Here is a 22,161-nt window from a genome sequence, read left to right as displayed (position 1 = left end):
TAGGAGGCCGGGCTGGGCCACGTCCAGTCACAATTGATTATTGGGTACTGGACTCGTATGACATATGAGAGCTTCTGTTGCAAACCTGTGAATATTGTAGCGGTATCCGGACTGTCCAGGTTACATATGTTGATTGGTGTGGTGGTTGTGTAGCGCTACAGGTAATAGAGTAACTGATATATATGAGGTGTATTGTTGTATTGAGTAGGTAACTGCTGATTAACAAACGCTGAATAATATCTGGTCACTTAGTTTTCACCATATTGGGTGTAAGGGGGTTGTTTACATAAAGAGGGCAATGGCTACCAAACCAAAAACTAGATCTACCAAAAGTAAAGCGAGCACCCCGCTGATTACGTCAAATGGCCCATCTAACACTGATACTCTTGTCGGGTATTCTGCACCCCCAACGGCCATTGATTTAATGCTACGGAAGGTCATTGGGGCAGTAAACGGGGAAATTGAACGCACCCAGAGACGCTTATCAATGACCCCCACGCAAAACCCTCATACTCAAACACACAGTAGTCCTATGCAAGGCCCGCAAGTAAATCTGTGTGATAGCCTGTTAGGTAACAGCCCGGATATTTCAATTGAAAATTTACCTTGTGGCCAGCAACTAATAGAGGTCGATTCACCAATTGCTAAGGTAACAAAAAAACTCAACTCTGATAAATCTATGTTGCCTAAAAGAGGCCCCAAGTTCACGCAAGCAAAGAAGTCAAAACCTTCTAATAAGTGTAGGAAGAAGCAATTAACTGAGGACGAGCCTATAGATGTAAATACATCAACTCCACTAAATCCCCCAGGATGGCTACAACCAGTTATAGCTGATTTGCAAAAACATCTAGAATCCTTCATCACTGCTCAAATAAAGCCACTCTTTAGCAAACTAGATAAAATCACTAATGAGCTTCATAAACAGGCTAAGTTGAAGGAAAGTAACTCCAACCCTGCTGGAAATTCAACCCCAATTGTAAATCCCCCATCAAGGCCACCACCCATGGATAACACTAGCACTAGAAATGAGCTATGCATTACTGCCCAGGTTCATGTTCCATCTATAAGTGCAGACCAGTTACAGGATAGAGGTCGGCCTGAAAACACTGAAGACTGTCAACTCAGAAATAAAGATCAGTCTAGTAGACCGCAGGTAAAGTCAGGGCAGGTTGTGTCCCATGAGCAGGCGGATGCATGGCAGAAAGTACCTATTAGCAAGGGAAAAATCTACCCCTCCCCCTGGAGTAAATTTACCCCCTGAAGCAAGCCCCTATGTTGTGATTTTCGCTGGGGTTCCTGAACTCAGGGGGGGCCAAAGGGAGGTACACCTAGAGCTAAAAAATAAAATTATATACTGGTTAAATACACACAGACCGCTCCAGGGGAGGGAAAGGGGAGAAATCATCCATGTAAGAAGAGTACCATGGTTGGGCAACAGAGGAAAAGACATTGAAGGGGATTGCATTATCGCAAATTTTAGGAACCCAAAGTTAGTGGAGTATATACTGGGAAATTACAACAAAAATGCAACTAGTACTATTCGAACTTTGCCTCTGGCCTATTTTTATCCTAGAAATGGCCCTGTGCCCCCTCTGACTCACAATCTAGGGGGGAAAGGAGGAGGTACAGATGGAGGCTGGATAAGGAATAGTGAATACAGTTATTTCCCACCTTTAAACTCGCTGGGCCCACAGTGGGAGAATAGATTCAGCCCCCTCCAATCATTGGACGAAAATGATTGACTGATTAAATCAGTTGTATGTTTGGTAGGGAAGGAATTAAAGACGCCCACGGAAATAAGTGAACTAACATCAGAGGGAATGCACACATCCAATGACTTAGAAATCGGCCCGCAACACCAGATTGGGGAGAGGACAGATCCACTATTAGAAGGGAGGGAGGTACACGAATTGGTTACCCATGGCTTAAGGCTCTCCGGGACACAGGACCCAATAGTGAAAATAACATCCTGGAATATTGCAGGCCTTGCTGGGAAAATAAGCAATACAGAATGGAGGAAGCAATTAAGGGATTCCCATATAATAGCCCTGCAGGAGACATGGGCAGTTGAGCCCGATAATTATTATTTAGAGGGGTATAAATCCTTCTTTGTACCAGCTCGAGAGAGTAGGGCTGGTAGAGCAAAGGGAGGTCTATTAATATATGCTGATGTTAACCTGAAGGGGAGATGGACTGTGCCTGCTTGGACCTCAGATAACTTGCAAGCAGTTACCTTCCAGGGACATGGGCTGAGGGTACAATTATTTAACTTCTATAACCCCGGCCCGGGAAGTGGCACTAATGCCGTGCTGGAAGAATTAGATCTTAGACTACAACAGGAATCTGATCTAAGAAAAGGCGGAGATAATTTATTCGTCCTCCTAATGGGGGACCTAAATTGTCATCTTTGCGCACGTTTGACACCGGTAACTACCCATTGGGATCTATGCCCATTTGAAAAGGGCCCACATTTGGAGCACACAGTCGAGGGTATACTAATATCAAAAATATTAGGGAGACACTCATTAGTACATACCATTGACTTGGTAATCCCAGAACCTGAGGGCACCCTGATACCGACCTTCAAAGGAAGGGGATGTTCGTCTATTATAGACTATATTTTTATATCCACCTTCGCTAAACACCTGATTGGGATGATAAATACCAAATGGAGTGCCTTCAGCGATCATAACCCTTTGGTTATAGATATACTGTACAAAGACCATACTGAAATGAATAAACAACTGGATATTATTCTACATCCCACCGATCAGGGAAGGCGGTTAAAATGGGCAAAAATCAACGCCCCTGAATTTTATATTGCATTGGTGCAAAAGGGGAGAAAGTGGCTTGAGGAGTGTTTAGACCTCCACATTGAGGGAGCTGACTTAGTTGCCGCTTTTAGGGAGCTAACGGAACGCGTTGGGAAACTTTTGGTGGCAAAAGGCCCCAGAAAATTAATGAGTCACCCAAGATGGTTTGATGTAAATTGTGCACGTGCACTAAGAAATCTAAAGTCAAGCCTAAAGGTAAAGCCGAGGAATATTGGGGAAGTGGCAAAGCATAGGAAAATCTATAAAATAACGATCCTAGAAAGAAAAGCCACATTAAAAGCGGAATTATGGGCGGATTTAAGAGAGGCTGGTGAAAACAGAGACTTTACTGAATTCTGGAAGATCATAAATAGGCCCTCTCTGTATGATTGTAACACACCGGTCGTCAGCACAAATATACTCCCACAGCAATGGGTAGCCCACTTTGAGAAGCTCTATAATAATTCCAAGGCCTGTAAACAAGAAGGGGAATGGGTTGGCAACAGGAATGAGGCACGGGACTTCACACTCACGGAGATAACGCAAGCAATTAATGGATTAACTTCAAACAAAGCACCTGGGCCAGATGGCACTCCCCCAGATCTGTATAAAAGTAATGTTGATCTGTGGGCACCTATTTTGATGAGAGTGCTAAACGCAGCCATTAAAACAGGACTCCCGAGGTCATGGTCCACTGCCCTAATAGTTCCTATTTTTAAAAAAGGAAATAAGGACAATCCCCAATGTTATAGACCTATATCACTAATTGATGTTTCGGCAAAAATTTTGGGGCGGGTGGTTTTAAATCGTCTAATGGCCTGGACGGAAGAACAGCACACAATAGTTGACACCCAGTATGGTTTTAGAGCGGGAAGATCGACCAGTGATCAATGTTTAAATTTATACTTACTGGTCGCTAAATATACCTGTGCGAGTAATGGGACCATTTACATGGGATTTATGGACCTTGCAGCGGCTTTCGACAACGTGAACAGAAGTAAGCTTTGGGAAATGATGACTGCATTGGGGATTGATCAGGGATTGATAAACATTCTGAGAGAGCTGCACTGGAACACTACGGCGAGGGTGCGCTATAGCATGGAGGGGGGACAAACTGATACCTTCCCGTGTTCAAGTGGAGTAAGGCAGGGGTGCATTCTTGCCCCCTTCCTATTCTCACTATATATAAATGACTTAGAGGCAACCCTCGTAGCCAAGGCAGCCGATTGTCCCAGGGTAGGAAAGCGTCAAATACCTGTTCTTTTATATGCGGATGACGCAGTCCTCCTTGCTCGGACACCGCGAAGTCTCCAAATATTGATTAATGGTTTTGTAGACTTTATGGAAAAATTAGATTTGTCTGTAAACCTGACCAAGTCATTTGCGTTGATCGCAGGCAAAAAAACGATTAAAAAACCAGTGTTCAATATTGGGACCCATGTCATGGATATAGTAAATACCTTCCCGTATTTAGGTCTACTGTTTGATCAAAAAAATCAATTTGATAAATTGGTGGAGGAACGCTGCTCTAAATTAGCTTCGTCATGTGGTGCAATCCTGAATTTCGCACAAAGATTAGGCTGCTGGTCCCCCGAGCAAGTAATGACCTTATACAACTCAATAAGTATAGCCAAAGCGGTATACGGAGCAGAGGTGTGGGGCTTCAGGGATGTTAAATATCTGCAAATGGAAGAAGATAAATTTATTCGCAGAATACTGAAGATCCCACACACGATACCAGCTGAAATCGCACACTCTGAACTTGGTATCCCATACATTGCTGACTTGGTCAAAACTAAACCAGTTTTGGCTTGGCTCAGCATCTGGGTAAACCCGGATGCTGAACTAAGCAAGGAAATTCTTAATGACTGCTTACAAAGAGACAAAGAGACAAAGGAATGTCAATCCCATGGCTGAAATATGTTAAAGTAACCCTAGAATCTGTAGGCCAGCACATACTCTTTAGCACCCCTGCTCTAATTTCAAGAAATAGTAAAACACAAATTAAAAGATTATTGGTGGATAAAATGGAAGCCCTCAGGGAGACTAAAGCACTCACATCAAAACGCTCAGTGGTAGCCCATTGTCTAGTTAAGGAGACAGGGGGCATGGAACCATATCTATTCCTGTTGCATAAACAACAGGATAGATTTTTAATGTGTCGTTTTAGGCTCAATTTGTTGCATAATATTTTATCTTATCCATTGGGTTTTACTGCAACTATTGAGCAGAAGGGTGCCTGCGGCTGCGACAACTTGTCTCCGCAGGACACCCTTCATTTTGTATTATTGTGTCCATTTTACCGTTTACCTAGACAAATGTTTTTAACTGATATTTTAAAACGTGGAAAATTCCGACATGCAAAGGTAGCTTTGTTGTTTCTCCAAAAAGCAAGTGATATGTACACTTTATGTTCAGTGATAAGCTTTTTGAAAGCTGCAGTGAGATTAAGGAACACTAGAGACTAATCCACTATTTGCACCTAAATGAATTGTAACAGTTCGGCTGATGGTTATTTTTATATTGATGATATGTATAACTGTATATGTTGCTGTATTTTTAATATGTACTTTTTATGATGATTTTTAAACCATCGAAATAAAGATTTTTGAACTGAACTGAACTAATGCAATATTCTTTTTTGAATTAACAATGCACCTGCTTGACCAATTCCACATCTAATGACTTTGCCAATGCTTGTTTATCCAGTGCAGTTTCTTGATGCCACACTTCTATTGTCAGGGAAATGGAATTATATAATTCTATTTCACATACATAATGGATCTGTTGCATTTGCCACATATACCATCATCTGCTGCATAATCTGCAGATTTTACTCAAAAAAATTGTTTCTAAGACAGTTCAAAAGTTAGTAAAATAATAGCAACACGTGCTGCTGCGCAGTGGAAGGTCCTTTGTAAAGGCTGACTTCTCACCTTTCTGTTTCTTACTGCTATATTTGGGTGTTAAAATGAAGTGCAACCTATTCCCAGACAGTGTTAACAAGTGTAGAAACAAGCATTGGCATAGCCAATAGGTCTCGCTTTTGGGACCTTCTAAGTATTTAGTTATGCAGCACAATATCCTTGGTGCAACCACATCAACTGTTGCGTGGCTAAACACTTATAAGGTCCCAAAGGTGAGACCTATTGGCTATGCCAATGCTTGGTGTGGTTGTGTGTGTGGTTGTGTGTGGTTGTGTGTAGTTGTGTGTGTAGTTGTGTGTGTGGTTGTGTGTGTGCAGTTGGGTGTGGTTGTGTGTGTGTGTGTGGTTGTGTGTATGGTTGTGGTTGTGTGTGGTTGTGTGTGTGGTTGTGTGTATGGTTGTGTGTGGTTGTGGTTGTGTGTGTGGTTGTGGTTGTGTGTGTGGTCGTGTGTGTGTCGTGTGTGTGTGGTTGTGTGTGTGGTTGTGTGTGTGGTTGTGTGTGTGTGGTTGTGTGTGGTTGTGTGTGTGCGGTTGTGTGTGGTTGTGTGGTTGTGTGTGTGGTTGTGGTTGTGGTTGTGTGTGTGGTTGTGTGTGTGGTTGTATTTGTGTGGTTGTGGTTGTGTGTGTGGTTGTGTGTGTGGTTGTGGTTATGTGTGTTGTGGTTGTGTGTGTGTGGTTGTGTGGTTGTGGTTGTGTGTGTGGTTGTGGGTGTGTGTGTGGATGTGTAGTTGGGTGTGGTTGTGTGTGTGGTTGTGGTTGTGTGTGGTGTTGTGTGTGTGGTGTTTTGTGTGTGTGGTTGTGTGTGGTTGTGTGTGTGTGTGGTGTGTGTGTGTGGTTGTGTGGTTGTGTGTGGTTGTGTGGGTGTGGTTGTGTGAGTGTGGTTGTGTGTGTGGTGTGTGTGGTTGTGGTTGTGTGTGTGTTTGTGTGTGGTTATGTGTGTGTGTGGTTGTGTGTGTGGTTGTGTGTGTGGTTGTGTGGTGTTGTGTGTGGTTGTGTGTGTGGTTGTGTGTGTGTGGTTGTGTGTGGTTGTTTGTGTGGTAGTGTGTGTGGTTGTGTGTGTGTGTCGTTGTGGATGTGGTTGGATGTGTCTGCGGTTGTGTCTGTGGTTGTGTGTCTGTGGTTGTGTGTGGTTGTGTGTGTGGTTGTGTGTGTGTGGTTGTGTGTGGGGTTGTGTGTGGTTGGGTGTTGTGTGTGATTGTGTGTGTGTGGTTGTGTGTGGTTGTGGTTGTGTGAGTGGTTTTGTGTGTGGTTGGTTGTGTGTGTGGTTGTGTGTGTGGTTGTGTGTGTGGTTGTGTGTGTGTGGTTGTGGATGTGGTTGGGTGTGGTTGTGGTTGTGTGTGTGTGGTTGTGTGTGTGGTTGTGTGTGTGTGGTTGTGTGTGTGGTTGTGTGTGTGTGGTGGTTGTTGTGTGTGTATGGTTGTGGGTGTGGGTGTGGTTGTGTGTGGTTGTGTGTGTGGTTGTGTGCGTGGTCGTGGTTGTGTGTGTGGTTGTGTGTGGTTCTGTGTGGTTGTGTGTGGTTGGGTGAGTGGTTGTGGTTGTGTGTGTGGTTGTGTGTGTTGTGTGTGTGTGGTTGTGTGTGTGGTTGTGGTTGTGTGTGTGTGTGTGTGTGTGTGTGTGTGGTTGTGTGTGTGTGTGTGTGTGTGTGTGTGTGGTTGTGTGTGTGGTTGTGGGTGTGTGGGTGTGGGTGTGGTTGTGTGTGTTTGTGTGTGTGGTTGTGTGTGGTTGTGGGTGGTTGTGTGTGTGTGTGTGGTGTGCGTGGCTGGGTGTGGTTGTGTGTGTGTGGATGTGGATGTGGTTGTGCATATGGTTGTGTGTGTGGTTGTGGTTGTGTGTGCGGTTGTGTGTGTGGTTGTGGTTTTGTGTGGGTGGTTGTGTGTGAGGTTGTGTGTGGGGTTGTGTGTGGGGTTGTGTGTGGGGTTCTGTGTGTGGTTGTGTGGGTGGTTATGTGTGTGGTTGTGTGTGTGGTTGTGTGTGTGGTTGTTGTGTGTGGGTGTGGTTGTGTGTGGTTGTGTGTGTGGTTGTGCGTTTGGTTGTGTGTGTGGTTGGGTGTGTGGTTGTGTGTGTGACAGTAATACTAAAAGCATATCAAAATAAAGGAACACAAACATTGAGTTTGTGGAAAGAGAAAGCACATTGTAAGTCAAACGGGCGCAGCAAAGCATTAACACAACAACATGTTCTTTGATGTTTGATGTTCTTTGAACGAGAACATCAAAGGGGCACCGCGAAAGTGATCGCGGATAAAAGTGAAAGAGATCGCGGGCGCTTAATGAGCATGATGAGGTTTGCCATATGGTGCCTCTGCTCCTAAGCGCGCACCCGCGCACATGCACTGTAGCTATAGGCTGGCCATGGTAGCATTTTTTGAGCCCTCACTAAAAGTCTCGCCAGACCAGAGCATGCCCTGGGTCAGGCGAGGCCTAATAACAAAATAATGAAGTAATACAATCAGAAAATGTTCTGCATTACGCTGCATAATTTGCCTTTTCTTGCTGCATAATTTAATCAACTCTACCACATAATTTGTCCCTCTCCTGCCGTATAATTCCAGTGGCTTGATTATTATTTATTTGCTTTGGGCTCAATACTCTTATTCTCTTGTGCACATATGCTCACACAGGCCCGAGCACACATGCACATACAACATTTACTTCTGTATAATCTTCTGGATACTGCTAGAAAAGTCCCTCAAAGTTATTTCTATTTAACACTCAAAATCTGATAAATTTAAAGTCAGCTTTTTGTTAATTTGAGTAAAAAAGAAACTTCATAAAGTTGTACTTTATCCTGCCTGAAACAGAACTGGCCTAAAACGACTTCTGCCACTCTTCACACATTGAGAGCTGGAATGTACATCATTGGCTGTTAGTGTTAATAGCCCTGGTTTGAAAGAAAACGGCCTGCCTCTCAGCCCAGGATGGGCAAGGTAATGTTAACTGCTGAACACTTGGCACAGATTCGCTTACTTGGAGGGGGCAGGAAGAGCTATAAGAACAAAGAATTGCCCCAGCGCCTGCTCTTTTGTCTAAGAGATGCCAGGGAGGGTTTCTCTTATTCAGTCAAAGGACCCTTCTAGTCAACCAGGTTCCAGTCGCAGTTGGGGAGATGTTAGAAATGGGTTTTCTAGTTTCTAGGGTATGCACCTTAGCCACGCAGAATCCACCAATCTAGACAGCATAAGGGGGAATACACTTCTAAAATAACCCCTTCTCACCCCTTTAGTAGCCTGGCACGAGCAGTCAGGCTTATCTCAGAGGCATTGTATAAAGCATTTGCACATAACAAACAGTAATACAGTGAAACACTACAAAAGGACTCCACACCAGTTTTACAAAATATTCATCTGTGTAAAACAAGACCAAAATGATAAAAATCCAACATACAGTAATCCAAAACTGCACGCAGGCACGGCAGTGACAGGTCTGAGAACCCCTTTGAAACGCTACTGGTGTGGGTGGCACAATCAGTCCTGCAGGCCCACTAGTACCATTTGATTACATGCCCTGGGCACACATGTGCACATTGCTAGGGATCTAGTGGTAAATCAAATAAGCCAATCATGGAAACACCAATCCATACACAATTTACATGGAGACCGTATGCACTTTAGCACTGATTAGCAGTGGTAAAGTGCCCAGAGTCCAAAAAGCAACGAAAAATAGGTAAAAAACAGGTGGCCAAAAAGCAAAACGTCTGGGGATAAACCCACTGAAAAAAACAAGTCTTATAGGAGAGAACCATTTTAGATCCTGTCTGGTTGTAGGAGAGCATATCTAATAGGGGAGCGGCCAACGAGCTGAGTACGGTACTGTCTGATGGCAGGAAGCTTCTTCTATATTGAAACAGGTTATAGGCTAATTTTACAGTAAGGCAAAGAGGAAGTACTACAAATAGAGATAGGGAGACTGTACGAAAAAAGGATTTGGTGACATAATTTCTCCAATCACTGGGTAGTGCGCACTTCCATCACCACATTCTCATGACATTCCTGGCCTTGGGCAGACTCTATAGGAGCCTTCTGACTCCTGCTGAAAAGATGACTCACTCATGTGCTGAAGGATGTCTGACTGCTGCTTGCACCCATGAACTGTTAATGCTGTCCAAGGGTTAAGTGACTGGCATCCTGTTCTCCTGCTTCAGGCACTCTAAAAGCAGTTCTCCTGACTCCAAGTGGACCCCTCTAACAACGGCAGACTATGCGGGAGACCTGGCTGGAGAGAGACACGCTGTCTAGAAAACGTACCCAGAGGAGCTAATAACTGTGGACTGACCAAAAGGAACTTTCCCACCAGTTGTAGAAAAGTGAGACCTTTTTATTCCACCTTCTGAGGACTAGGACAAGGTGCAGGGGCTTTCCCGTGAAAGTCGCTCCCAAAACATGCAAGAAAATAAGATTCGCCCCACTCAGACTTTTTTGACATTCTGAAAATCGGTTCAGCAAAACCTTTCTGGGGTACCGCTTTCATTTATGCCCGCTGGAAGATTTTGCTTTGAAAAAAGTGACTAACTCCTAAGGTAAAACCTTGGACCACAGAGAGACTGCAAACCTATCCAAACTTTGAAGCACCCTTCGCGCCTATGAAAAGCACTTTGTTGCTCTCTGGATTTTTTGGCACCAAAACCAATGGCTTCCTCAGGTTCTTGATGATGACAATCAGTCGTTGAAGAACCCTCGACAGCCGAAGCCTTGAACTTTGTCCCTCTGGAAAATTTTGACTTTCATTTCAGAGAAAGGTCTGAAGGTAAAAACTTTGACTAGGATGATCTCCTTTGTGTATCTAACCTCTGCTCCATCGCAGTTAGTCTGAAATAATTCCCAGGGCACTGGTCTACAGCAAACTATTCAATTTCAACGGTGCTTTACATTTTGTAGGTGCTTATTGCCTTACATCTATAAAATGTCACATTCTCAGTCCCCATTATCCTATTTTAATCTGTTTCTTTTTAACTTTTTCTCTATTTTTCTAAATTGGTTCAGAAATTTTATTTTGTTGTGTTCTTTACTGTAAAATTATTGGTGCTGCCTGAACATAACATGCACCTCTCTGAGGATTGCCTTCTGCCACAACTATAAGGGTTTGAGCGAAACTTCTTCCAGAACTGTATTTTGACCCAACCATATTGTATTCATTAAGTTGGCAGCCATCACCCCCCTGGGTCACACCTCTGACAAATTATTAACCCAATTTCTAACAGGGACATTGTCCCTTTGTGGGGAGAAAAGATGGGTGGTTCTGGAAGCTTTAAGAAGGGATGAGAACATCTCTTTGAGTGGACTTGTTTTAAGTTTTTTTCTTGGACTCAAGCTGGTTAAGAAGAGTTGTCAAATCTGTATCCAGTGTGCTCTAGGGTTCACCACCCAACCAAATCCCAGATCAATAAACCTTCACATTTCTTGTGGTAGCAATTGGCTTGTACAGCCATCTTAGCTAGCTCTTACGTGACGAGAATGCCCAGCTGATGGTCCTGTGCCCACTTTGCCATAGGACTCGAGTTTCCTTTCACTAATGAGGGCCAACAAAGGAGAAACCAATTTGGAGTTACTTGTGTTCCTAACATGAAGGAAGCTAGGGCACCTGGCCTGGCAGTTTGGGCTGGTCTTCCAACCAGAGCAGGACCAAAGCTGATTTGCATATGACTAGTGCCTGCGTGGATCGGGATAGTGGGCAAAAGCTATGGTCTGGAAAGCCGTCCAAGTAATTATCTGCAGCTGAGATTACTTCAAGCATTCCACCCATCACATTCTTGTTTTTTATTTTTATTTCTGCTTGAACTCAAGTTATGTCTGGGAACGTCCAGTGGGACTATCTGTCTATCATAATATCTATAACCCTCACAGTACCCTAAAATTAGGTCTATTGATGTGGAATAGTATTTGTAAGTGTCTAGGACAAAGACCCTTTCAAGCTTTGTACCTCTAGACTACACAGTCCAAGAGTTTCTCGGCTATTGCACGTGGGTGCCGAGGGGGCTTCTTTAAATGAATGGGCTGTTATGGAATATTCAGCAGTTTCTATGGGTTATTTAGGTTTCCATGACGACCAGCCTAGACACGTGCTGACAAATATATATGGAATCTGAAGGTCACATCTTTAAGTCCCAGTGGGACTCACCCTGCCTTTAACACGTCCGTGATTGATGAGTGTGTATCATTGAGGTAGCTAAAAGTAACAGGTATTTTTAATAGAGCTATACAATAGCAGATCTACAGTGACAAGCGCCACGCATTTTTTTTAAATTCCATTGTAAAAGCAAACTTCTCCTGCGCCATCGTTCGGCAGTTCTCTTTTAGAGCAGACGGGTATGACAGAATCCTGATTACGTGATACAATAATTTGTCAACAGAAAATATGCAACGTTCCCCCATCCCCTGTGCTAATTTCTATGCAGATCACCAAAGCTTCTAACCATCCTCACTTTGCAGCCGAATTGCGGGGTTTGCCGAGGATCACCCAGTGCATCTAAGTGGGTTGTAGGAGCTGATCAATGTCTCCGTTTTGGAGACTACGAACACAGCTGGCACGTTTTCTGTCCCCGGGTTCCCCAGTTTGGTAAACAAAATAACAGACGTATTGCACCCGGCCCTCGAGCAGCACTTTAAATATATTCGGAAACACTTATTTGAAGCATCAACGTCATTGCATTAATGAAGCCTGAAAGTGCATACCCCCATGCGCTGGGTTTTGCCATTGCAGAGTCGGCTCAGCGTATTGCATTGGATAGACTTATTGTGCAAATGAGCAACACAAAACGTGGGTGCACAAAGCTCCAGCTGTCAGCTGAAAGAGAGCGCCAAAGCTAATTAATGCTGTGAGCTATGGGTTCAGACGTTCCAATCACCCCACGCCTTGAGGCCCTGTGTAGCCAGCCCTGGTCAATGCCCCTCGCCCTCATTATCATGCTGCGTCCTACTCTTCAAAGAGAAGGGCCAAGAGGGGGAAAACACAGCTTCAAATGCACCCCTCCAGGCGTTCTTTGTACACGCGGCTTCAAAGGGCTGGGTCCTGGGGCTGGGAGAGGCTTGGGACCGGCCCCTCCCCCTTTTTATTTACCGACATTCGAAGAACGTGCAACAGAGTGCGAGCGGAGCACACACATATGTAAAAAAAAAAAAACAGAATGCCCTTCGGATTCCACCTACCATGTGGCATACCACTTTTTAAGAATTCGCACTGCTCGCTTGATTGTAATGAAGTGTGGCCTATAGGCCTGAGCTGGCATCTGGGGAGCCCAGTTGGAGTTCAGGCGTCGGCTCGACACCCTGACGTTCTGGGCGCAGCACTGAAACGTCCCGCGTCCGAGTAAGTAATCTGATCTTGTGTAATGTGGGCCTCATGTACAGCGCTCTGTTTCCTTTAGGCTAAGTTCGTCGCACATAAAACTGCACAAAAAATGACAATAGATGCCTGAGTTGTCATTAGAAGCAGTTGTCTTTTATGTGCTTTTCAAAGGGAATGCTTTATACATAGTTGCTTACAATTTTTTTCTGGTTTTGATCATGAAATGTTAAAAGGATGGCGACAGTGCTTAATTTGTGCAGGTGATGGACACCGTCGTTCTTTTTTGGAGGACTAGTTCTTATATTTTTTATCTTAAGATTTTCTTTCGTTGTGCAAGAGAAAAAGAAAGGGAGAGAAAAGGAGGAAGAAGAAGGAAAAAGGGAGAAGATATGAAAAAGAACCTGCAAGATAAAGCGGCCTTGTGCCAGATCACGATCATTTTTTACTGGCTCAATTACATGTCCTTACTGATAAGTTAAGGCGGTGCTTTCTTAAAACACCTTTTACCACCTTACAATGAAAACAGGATTCTTGAGGTGGTAATGCGTGACATTAACGTTTGTCGATATTTTTCGTGTGGGATGTTTATTGTTTTTTTGGAACAGTTTTATATAGCGTGAACTTGACCCGAAATCGAATCAAGTATCAGAGTGCTTTACATAGCACCAGTTACGGTACATGAGGACACACATTCATTTTTCTGTTAGGCACGGGGAGATTAAGTGATTTGCCCAGATTCACAGCGTCATTACCGAGACTCGAACCCAGTTCCCAAGGTCCGTGGTCAAGCGCCCTAGCCATTAGGCCAACTCCTCTCCCCATTATTATGGTGGTGATGTGTTCTGCTGTGCATTTGTGCTGCTCTGTATTTGTGCGACATTATTCCTAGGGGATTTTGTTGTGTTGTATTGAGGCTGTTGTGTCACACTGTTTTGTTGTGACATACCCTGTTATGTTTTAATTGTGTTACTCTGTGTATGTTATTGTTATGTTCAGTTGTTTACTTTAAATTTCAACAAATGCTGATACTTTTTCGGCCAAAAGCAGCACAAGCTTTAAAAGATCCCGTGAGAAGCGACCATTACCACTGTCTTGGGTGGTAAAACAGCACTGCTCCAGCTCTTCAACTAGTTAAGACACCAGTTAGCCCAAAACTGTGGCACAGACCGTGTCTTGACTTATTGCTCCCAGTGCACACTTTTGGTAGTCTAACCCAGGAAGCGTAGGATGGTGGAAGGAAGAACCATGAGGTGGAAAAAAGACTAGTCATCATTGGTATTCGGCAGCCTGGACTTTTAGCAGTACAGCATGTTCCTAAAAAATGTAGGAAACTGTATTTTTTTAAACGAAGGGGCTTAGTTACTAGAAAACGCCGCAGAACAGTGCTGCAAGCTATCTTACCATGCCGAGTTGCATCATTAGGAAAGTACAGGGATGCGTTGTAATTACAGCAATACGGCACATCCCTGTGCTATCCTCTGGGCTGCCTAGCGCTAAAGCAGGCACTCTTGCACCATGGTGCAAGGGTGCCTGATTTGCAGGGCTGATAAGAGTGTGCAGGAAGGGACACCTTCCTGCACAAAAGCAATCCTTGATGGCATTTTCCTCCTTCTATGTGTGCTGCAGAATGCCATACACATAGAACGAGCAAAAAACAAGGGGAAATAAAGGGATTTCTCCACTTTAACGCTTCCCCTGGGGAGGCATTAGAATCTGACGCATTCCCAGGTTTATGAAACCTTGTAAATCTGGGAATGCGTCAGATTTCATGGGTTTTGCGTCGGAACACCCACAGCAACAACCATGGAACGCCCCTTTCATGCAGAGCAATGCATGAAAGGGACCCATATTTACAAGGCCATGAAAAGCCACGCAGGTTGGCTTTATGTGGTCTTGTAAATATGGGCCGGCACACTGCGCCTCAGAAGCATCACAAAAGTGACATTCCAGCGATAGAAGCTAATTGTAGTTCGGCTGTCTTTGATGTCAATCAATCAATCAATCAATCAATCAATCAATCAATCAATCAATCAATCAATCAGGGATTTGTTAAGGGCTCTACTCACCTGCGAGGGTCTCAAGGCCCTGGATGTGGCTTGCTGGACTGATGTTCTTCAAACAGGTAAGCATAATTGTTCTGGTGGCTTATGTACATGTTCAAATAGTTAAAATAAAAAAAAAGATTTAAAATGGCATTTATGTGTAGTTTATTGAGTCCCGCTTTTATTTGAATTTTGATGTTTATAATGTTATATACATAGTCATCTTGTTCACAGTTTTCTAAGAAGGTGAAAATTGAGTAGGATAAAGCTTAACTGGGGAGGTTGTACAACAATCGTCAAGTGATATCTACACTCGAAAGACCCCATCTTTACAGTATTAGGGAATGATTTTACACAATAATAACATAATAGTGAAAAAACAAGTTTCAGCCCCATGGATAGCTTCTTTTGGAACAAAATATTACATTTTCACTAGGGGTGGGTGGGGTGTTTTATACTGTTGCAGAATAGGCAACTCCACAGTTCTCTTGTAATGCCGAACTCTGGCCAAATTTCGCCAATTGCTGCACGATGAATCTTTTTTCCCCTGTGAGGCTCCAGATATGCGAACTGACGCACAAAATGTGGGGTCTCCTAGCTGCTAATAATATAATATCTGATTGTGTAATAGTGAGACAGTCACGATTGTGAGATATATCCCATAAGACTGTAATCTCTGTTCTTGTCCTTTTCTAGCTATCCGCAAGGCACAACTTTATAGCTGATGGATGCATTGCCTTTCAAGCAATAGCAAAGGACTGTTTTGCCAAAACCAGGCCAAGATCCAGAAACCTTTCAGTTTACTTGCCAGCCTTTTATCTTTGTATCTGGCACAGTAGGAAAAATATATTTTTTTATCAATTTACAGGTCACTTCTGATAGGACCTCTATCACCTTCTAACAATACTGCATAATCACTGGACATGCCTTTGCAATTCAGATGAAGTCCGTGCACGATCTCTGACACCTCGGGCAACCATCTATGGCACTTGGGTATCTTCGTGCAATTCTTTTTGGGGCCAAATATGTCTGATGTTAGTTGTTCAGTTGAATATATTTCAACCAGGGATTCCTAGAGACTGTCTTGGTGTACAGCAATATTTTTTTTCACTCTATCCAAAAGCTCCTTACCTAGTGGCCCCTTCCTTTGTGTCCTGATATCTATCAACTCCCCATACATAGTGATGGGAATAGTGTCATAGAGGCAAGATATGGCTTGGTTGCATGTCTGTGTGTCAACATCACCTCAAGGACGTATTTGTAGGTGGCTCTACATCAGCTTGTCCCCAGGTGTTCTTGGCTGCTGTTATCAGGGCGCCATGCATGAGAAAATGACCCATTTCCATTGCCCAGTGATCCAAAATGGTGTCATGTATGCAATGTACCACTGGAATATAAATCACCAACCACAAGCAATCCAGCCAGCACCTTAAATTCCCGGACAAGCCAGAGTGGTAGCACTTATAAGACTGTAGTCGCTTCCATAGTCTTTACCAACACTGTCGGTCTACGTGCATGGCCTGAAGACAGTGAGGAGGGAGAGGCACATTTCTGAGGAGCAACTCCTACAATGATACAGGTTCCAATGCGAGTAAAAGCTCAGAGTGTGCGTAAAACTGCATCAGGGGCATTGTAAATATGCCCCTGGGTTCTATGTGATTTATTGTGGCTTGATTTTGAAAGGACTCTGCACACTCATCACTAAGGGAATTGGTCAAGAGAATGTTGGAAACCTACCTTTTTTTAACTCTGAGGTAGGAACTCTATGACCTAGGAACTTTATAATGGATAGTACATCATAGTAGTTGGGCTGTCTTTGATGCCAATCAATAAATCAATCAATCAATCGGATTTGTGAAGGGCTCTACTCACCCGTGAGGGTCTCAAGGCGCTGGATGTGGGTTGCCGGAGTGATGTTCTTCAAACAGATGAGCATAATTGTCCTTGTGGCCTATGTACATGTTCAAATAGTTAAAATTAAAAAAAAAAAATTAAATATCATTTATGTGTAGTTTATTGAGTCCCGCTTTTATTAGAATTTTGATGTTTATAATGGTTTTTTTCCTTGCTAATTTTAAGTACAATGCAAAGAAAAACATGGTCTAGCTTAACTACAGCACCTTACACGCACCCACCCAAGATTTCTGTTTTGTGATAATTTAGTGACCATCTTGTTCAGGCTGTGAAAATGTGATCAGGAACCTATCTCAAGCGGCAAGCCTTACATTTATTGTGCCCATAAATAGTCTAAATTTCCATCTGCGGCCCGTGCAGAGTAGATCGTGGGGCCGGGTGAGGGGGGATTTCGAAGGATGATGACGAGGGATAATTAAATAAATAATACATTTTCCCCTGTCATCGTCCACCGAAATCCCCCCCGGCCCCACCGTCCCACCGCTCTTACCTGCATGGGCAGCGGCTGCCAATTTCAATAAAGATCTCAGGTTGTCCCATCAGCAGTGACATGGGGTTGTTTCTGGTGTCTGGCATCCTACTCTGAACAGGGACTGTTTCTGTCAAGATTTTGTGATTGTGATGTACTGGTATTTATATAGTGCCTTCCGTAGTGCTCACAATCCTAAAGCTCATACCCAGTTGATTTAAGGCAATTGTTCAAAGTGAACCATAGCTACAACTCCCAGCATTCATTAGTGTGTTGCCTCAAGGCCCTGTACTGGAAACATGGTGTCACAGCGGCATGGATTCATCAAACACACACCAGCTATCCTGACTATGTACAAAAGGTCACATTTAACTCTGATTCAGTATTTGTTTCCTATTTTTTATTAGGATTACCAGCATACCTACAAATTGAAGAAGATGACAACTGTCCTGAGGTGACCGGATGTAACATCAGGATGAGTGTCTGTGTCTGCGGCCGGCTTCGAAGCTGCTTTCATGTTTTCAGTTACCCTAACATAAACATATGCAGAAAGCACACGATATATGGTAAGTTAACCCGCCTGAGGAAGATGATATGTACTCTGTGTTCAGATATTAGCTCAGTTTATTATGCATCATATTATTTAGTCACATGGCAAGATAGGGTGGGAGATTTCTCAAATCAGCGAAAGCAGATTCTGAATCATCCATTTCCAAACCAGTGCAGCAATGGTATTAGCTATTCCACAGCACAGACCAGATTACCACTCATTTGGGATAGCTGATACCCCAAACCCACCTGCGGCTATGAAAGTCCTTCTCTGCCCACATCAGAAACGTCTCCAAATTCTTCTTACATATTGTTAAGAGGCAAAGATTCAGTAGTTGAAACTGTCTAGATTTAATTGAAATATCCACAATTGTAGACACCTCCTAGGTTATTTCTCCCTTCTGTCCTCAGGTTGTAGACTATCTAACTTTCCAAATATTCACAAACATCCCCATGTAATGCCCAGAAAGCTACGCACAGTAGATTCCTGTCCATTCCCCTCCCTGTGCCTACTCATGAGCACTGTCTGCAGGGTGGGGTATCTGCATCAGCAGATAAGTATGCGGAGCACATTTGAGCATTTGCCCCCCAAAACTTTTTTTCTCTGAGAGGAAAATATTTTTACCTTGGAGAAACCGCTTCCTTTACACCCCAATGATATTCATTTCCCGTCCCAGATACACTTGCTTCTGCCTTTAATAGACGATTTATGTTTTCGTTGTGGGAAATGCTATGTAAAATATTTTGGACTACTTACATACATGTAAGCTTGTAAGTATTCTTTTCATTTTCTATTTCCATAGACCATTACACCCTAGTTTTGCTCCCAACCTTTAAATTACAGCTGAAGAAATTCCATAATACCATCCTATTTTCCTTAGCACTATGTATCAGTCTACAAGAATAATTGTTTTAAAAAACATTTGTAATTGACTTTTTTGTAGTAAAGTGTATTTATACATAGTCATCTCATTCACAGTTTTCTAAGAAGGTGAACAAAGAGTAGGATAAAGCTTAACTGGGTTGTGGTTGTACAACAATTGTCAAGTGATATCTACACTTGATAGACCCCATCTTTACAGTGTTAGGGAATGATTTTACACAAAAATAACATAATAGCGAAAAACAAGTTTCAGACCCATGGGTAGCTTCTGTTGGAACAAAATATTACATTTTCACTAGGGGTGCTTAGAGTGTTTTATCCTGCCTGCGGAATTGGCGACTCCGCAGTTCTCTTGTAATGCAGAGTTCTAGCCAAATTTCGTCAATTGCTGCATGATGAAGTTTTTGTTCCCCTGTGAGGCTCCAGATATGCGATCTGACGCACAACATTTGGGGTCCCCTAGCTGCTAATAATATAATATCCGATTGTGTAATAGTGAGACAGTCACAATATTGGGATATATCCAATAAGACTGTTATCTCTGTTCTTGTCCTTTTCTGGCCATCTACAAGCCACAACTTTATAGATGATGGATGCCTTGCCTTCCAAGCAATAGAAAAGGACTATTTTGCCAAAACCAGGCCAAGATCCAAAAACCTGTCAGTTTATTTGCCAGCCTTTTATCTTTGTATCTGGCCCAGGAGGAAAAATATTTTTTTAATCAATTTACAGGTCACTTCTGACAGGACCTCTATCACCTTCTATCAATACTGCATAATCACTGGACATGCCTTCGCAATTCAGATAAAGTCCACGCTCGCTCTCTGACACCTCGGGCAGCTATCTATTGCACCTGGGTATCTTCGTGCAATTCTTTTTGGTGTCAAATATGTCTGATGTTAGTTGTTCAGTTGAATATATTTCAACCAGGGATTCCTAGAGACTGTCTTGGTGTACAGCAATATTTTGTCTCACTCTTTATTCAAAAGTTCCTTACCTAGTGGCCCCTTCCTTTGTGTCCTGATATCTATCAACTCCCCACATATACTGATGGGAATAGTGTCATAGAGGCAAGATAAGGCTTGGTTGCATGTGTGTCCACATTAACTCAATGACGTATTTGAAGTGTGACTCTACATCACCCTGTTCCCAGGTGTTCTTAGCTGCTGTTATCAGGGCGCCATGCATGAGAAAATGACCCATTCCCTTTTCCCAGTGATCCACAAGGGTGTCATGTATGCAATGTAGCATTGGAATATAAATCACCAACCACAAGCAATCCAGCCAGCGCCTTCAAATTCCCGGACAAGCCAGAGTGGTAGCGCTTATAAGACTGTAGTCTCTTCCATAGTCTTTACTAACACTGTCGGTCTACGTGCATGGACTGAAGACAGTGAGGAGGGAGAGGGACATTTCTGGGGAGCAACTCCTACAATGATACAGGCTCCAATGCAAGTAAAAGCTCAGAGTGTTCGACATTTAACCCCGGCGATAACCATCTTCTCAAGCATTGCAATTGGGGGTTTACAAGAGTCTATTCTCCTTCGGTCTTTGCCCCAGCAAAGTTGTGTAAGAAGAGTATTGAGGTCCTTAAAATGCTGTAGTGGTAGGAACACTTGCAAGCTCACAAAATAATAAAAACACCTCAGTATTAGCAGCATGTTTTGCTTTAGTGATGTGTCCCATTGGTGACAGTGTGAATCAGCAACCAAATATTAGGCCAGTTTTTAGCAAACGAGAGTACCCGACCGATATTACCCGATATGAGGCGTGTTGAGTCTCTGTATTCTATTTGCAATCTTTAGCATCTGCACATCCTGGTTGTGTGACCAAAGGCCCTAGGATATTAGGCACAATTTAAATCTAGTCAGTAATCGTAGTTCTAATAGCAGGGTCACATAATCTAAACTTGGAGGTTACTCTTTTGTGGACCTAGGTTTAATTTAGATTGTGAATGTGATCCTAGCTTTGTATCTAATGCCTTTTACATGACCTACTCTATTGTGCCAAGCCCAAACTCCTACACAAAAGAAAATATCTAGGAATTTTATTCAATGGCGAGTTGTCTTTCATGCTCCAGAAAACTCTGCAGTCAAACGTTCAAACTATTAACTTTACATACTGAGACAAGTTGGCCCTCTGCTACATGTCAACCATGTTTTCAATCTAAGACTCTAGATACTATTGAAGTTGGACTACTGGGAGATTATTAATGCTGGTTTACCTAAGTCATAGATCGAAACATTGTAACAATTAAAAAATTATTTGGCCAGCATGTGTTCAAATCTCAAAAAGCATGGGTACATCACTGCTGCTCTGAAATCACTCCATTGAGTCCAGGTTCATCAAAGTATCTAGTTCAAGAAGCTATGTACTATGCATGAGGCCTTTTCAATAGAGTCCCACTCTCTCTGTAAAATGTGGGCTCTTATGTGCCCACAAGGATTCTCAGATACCAGAATGTTGTCCAACTATGCCAAAGCAAACTTAAATGAATAATAGAAAGAACAAAGCTTCAACGGCAGACTACTGGTTCTGCACCTCACACCAGTTTCCCAAATTCAAAAGTCCTGCACACTGCAACCTAGGCACCAGCCATTATGGGATGCCTCTGTGTCCCAAATGCAGTTACAAGTGGGTGTGCGCCAGGCAAAGAAGTCCAAGATACTCTTGTAGTTTGAAAAGTCTTTATTTCCAATTAATATTTTTCAAATATTCATGACACATTAGGCTCAACCAACACATTTCGTTCTCTCACCGAGAACTTCATCAGGGCTGAAAATGACACGTAAAAAGACACCAAATCAAAACACAAAATGAACCAAATGACAAGTAAAGTACTGTACAAAAAAAGCCAGAAGCGTGCACAGGACTTATGGGGCTTGGCTCATAATAGGATTTCTATCTGCTTGGAATACTCTGCACATTGTTTCCACTTACCACATATGCAATATCTCTGTGACGTTTGCATACAATTTGCTTTTCACAATTGGCATATGTGTCTTTGTCTTTAAATGTGATTATTGGTACAAGGGTGTCTTTCTGTTCTGTCACATGTCTTATTGTCTGTGTCTCTGAATGTGTCCTTTTTAATTTTCATCTAAAGGTTTAATAGTGTTTTTTGCTTAAGTCCTGTGCACGCTTCTCGTTTTTTTGTACTGTACTTTACTTGTCATAGGGTTCATTTTGTGTTTTGATTTGGTGTCTTTTTACGTGTCATTTTCAGCCCTGAAGAAGTTCTTGGTGAGAGAACGAAACGCGTTGGCTGAGCCTAATTTGTCATTA

The 22,161-nt window shown here is 42.9% G+C and overlaps 1 protein-coding gene across 1 annotated transcript in view; it reads left to right on the top strand.

Annotated features, from left to right (window-relative positions):
* LOC146867846 (cysteine-rich motor neuron 1 protein-like) overlaps positions 1–22,161 on the top strand; it is an 85,026-nt gene that overhangs the window by 4,817 nt on the left and 58,048 nt on the right. The window contains exon 2 of the mRNA XM_085608551.1: positions 17,852–18,010. Within this exon, the coding sequence (XP_085464677.1) occupies positions 17,852–18,010 (159 nt within the window). The remainder of the gene's footprint in view (positions 1–17,851; positions 18,011–22,161) is intronic.

Source organism: Triturus cristatus, chromosome 1_2 (genome assembly GCF_964204655.1).
Source record: "Triturus cristatus chromosome 1_2, aTriCri1.1, whole genome shotgun sequence".
Taxonomy (NCBI): domain Eukaryota; kingdom Metazoa; phylum Chordata; class Amphibia; order Caudata; family Salamandridae; genus Triturus; species Triturus cristatus.
Note: the sequence above shows the minus strand (reverse complement) of the source record. Positions and strands in the feature narration are given on the sequence as shown.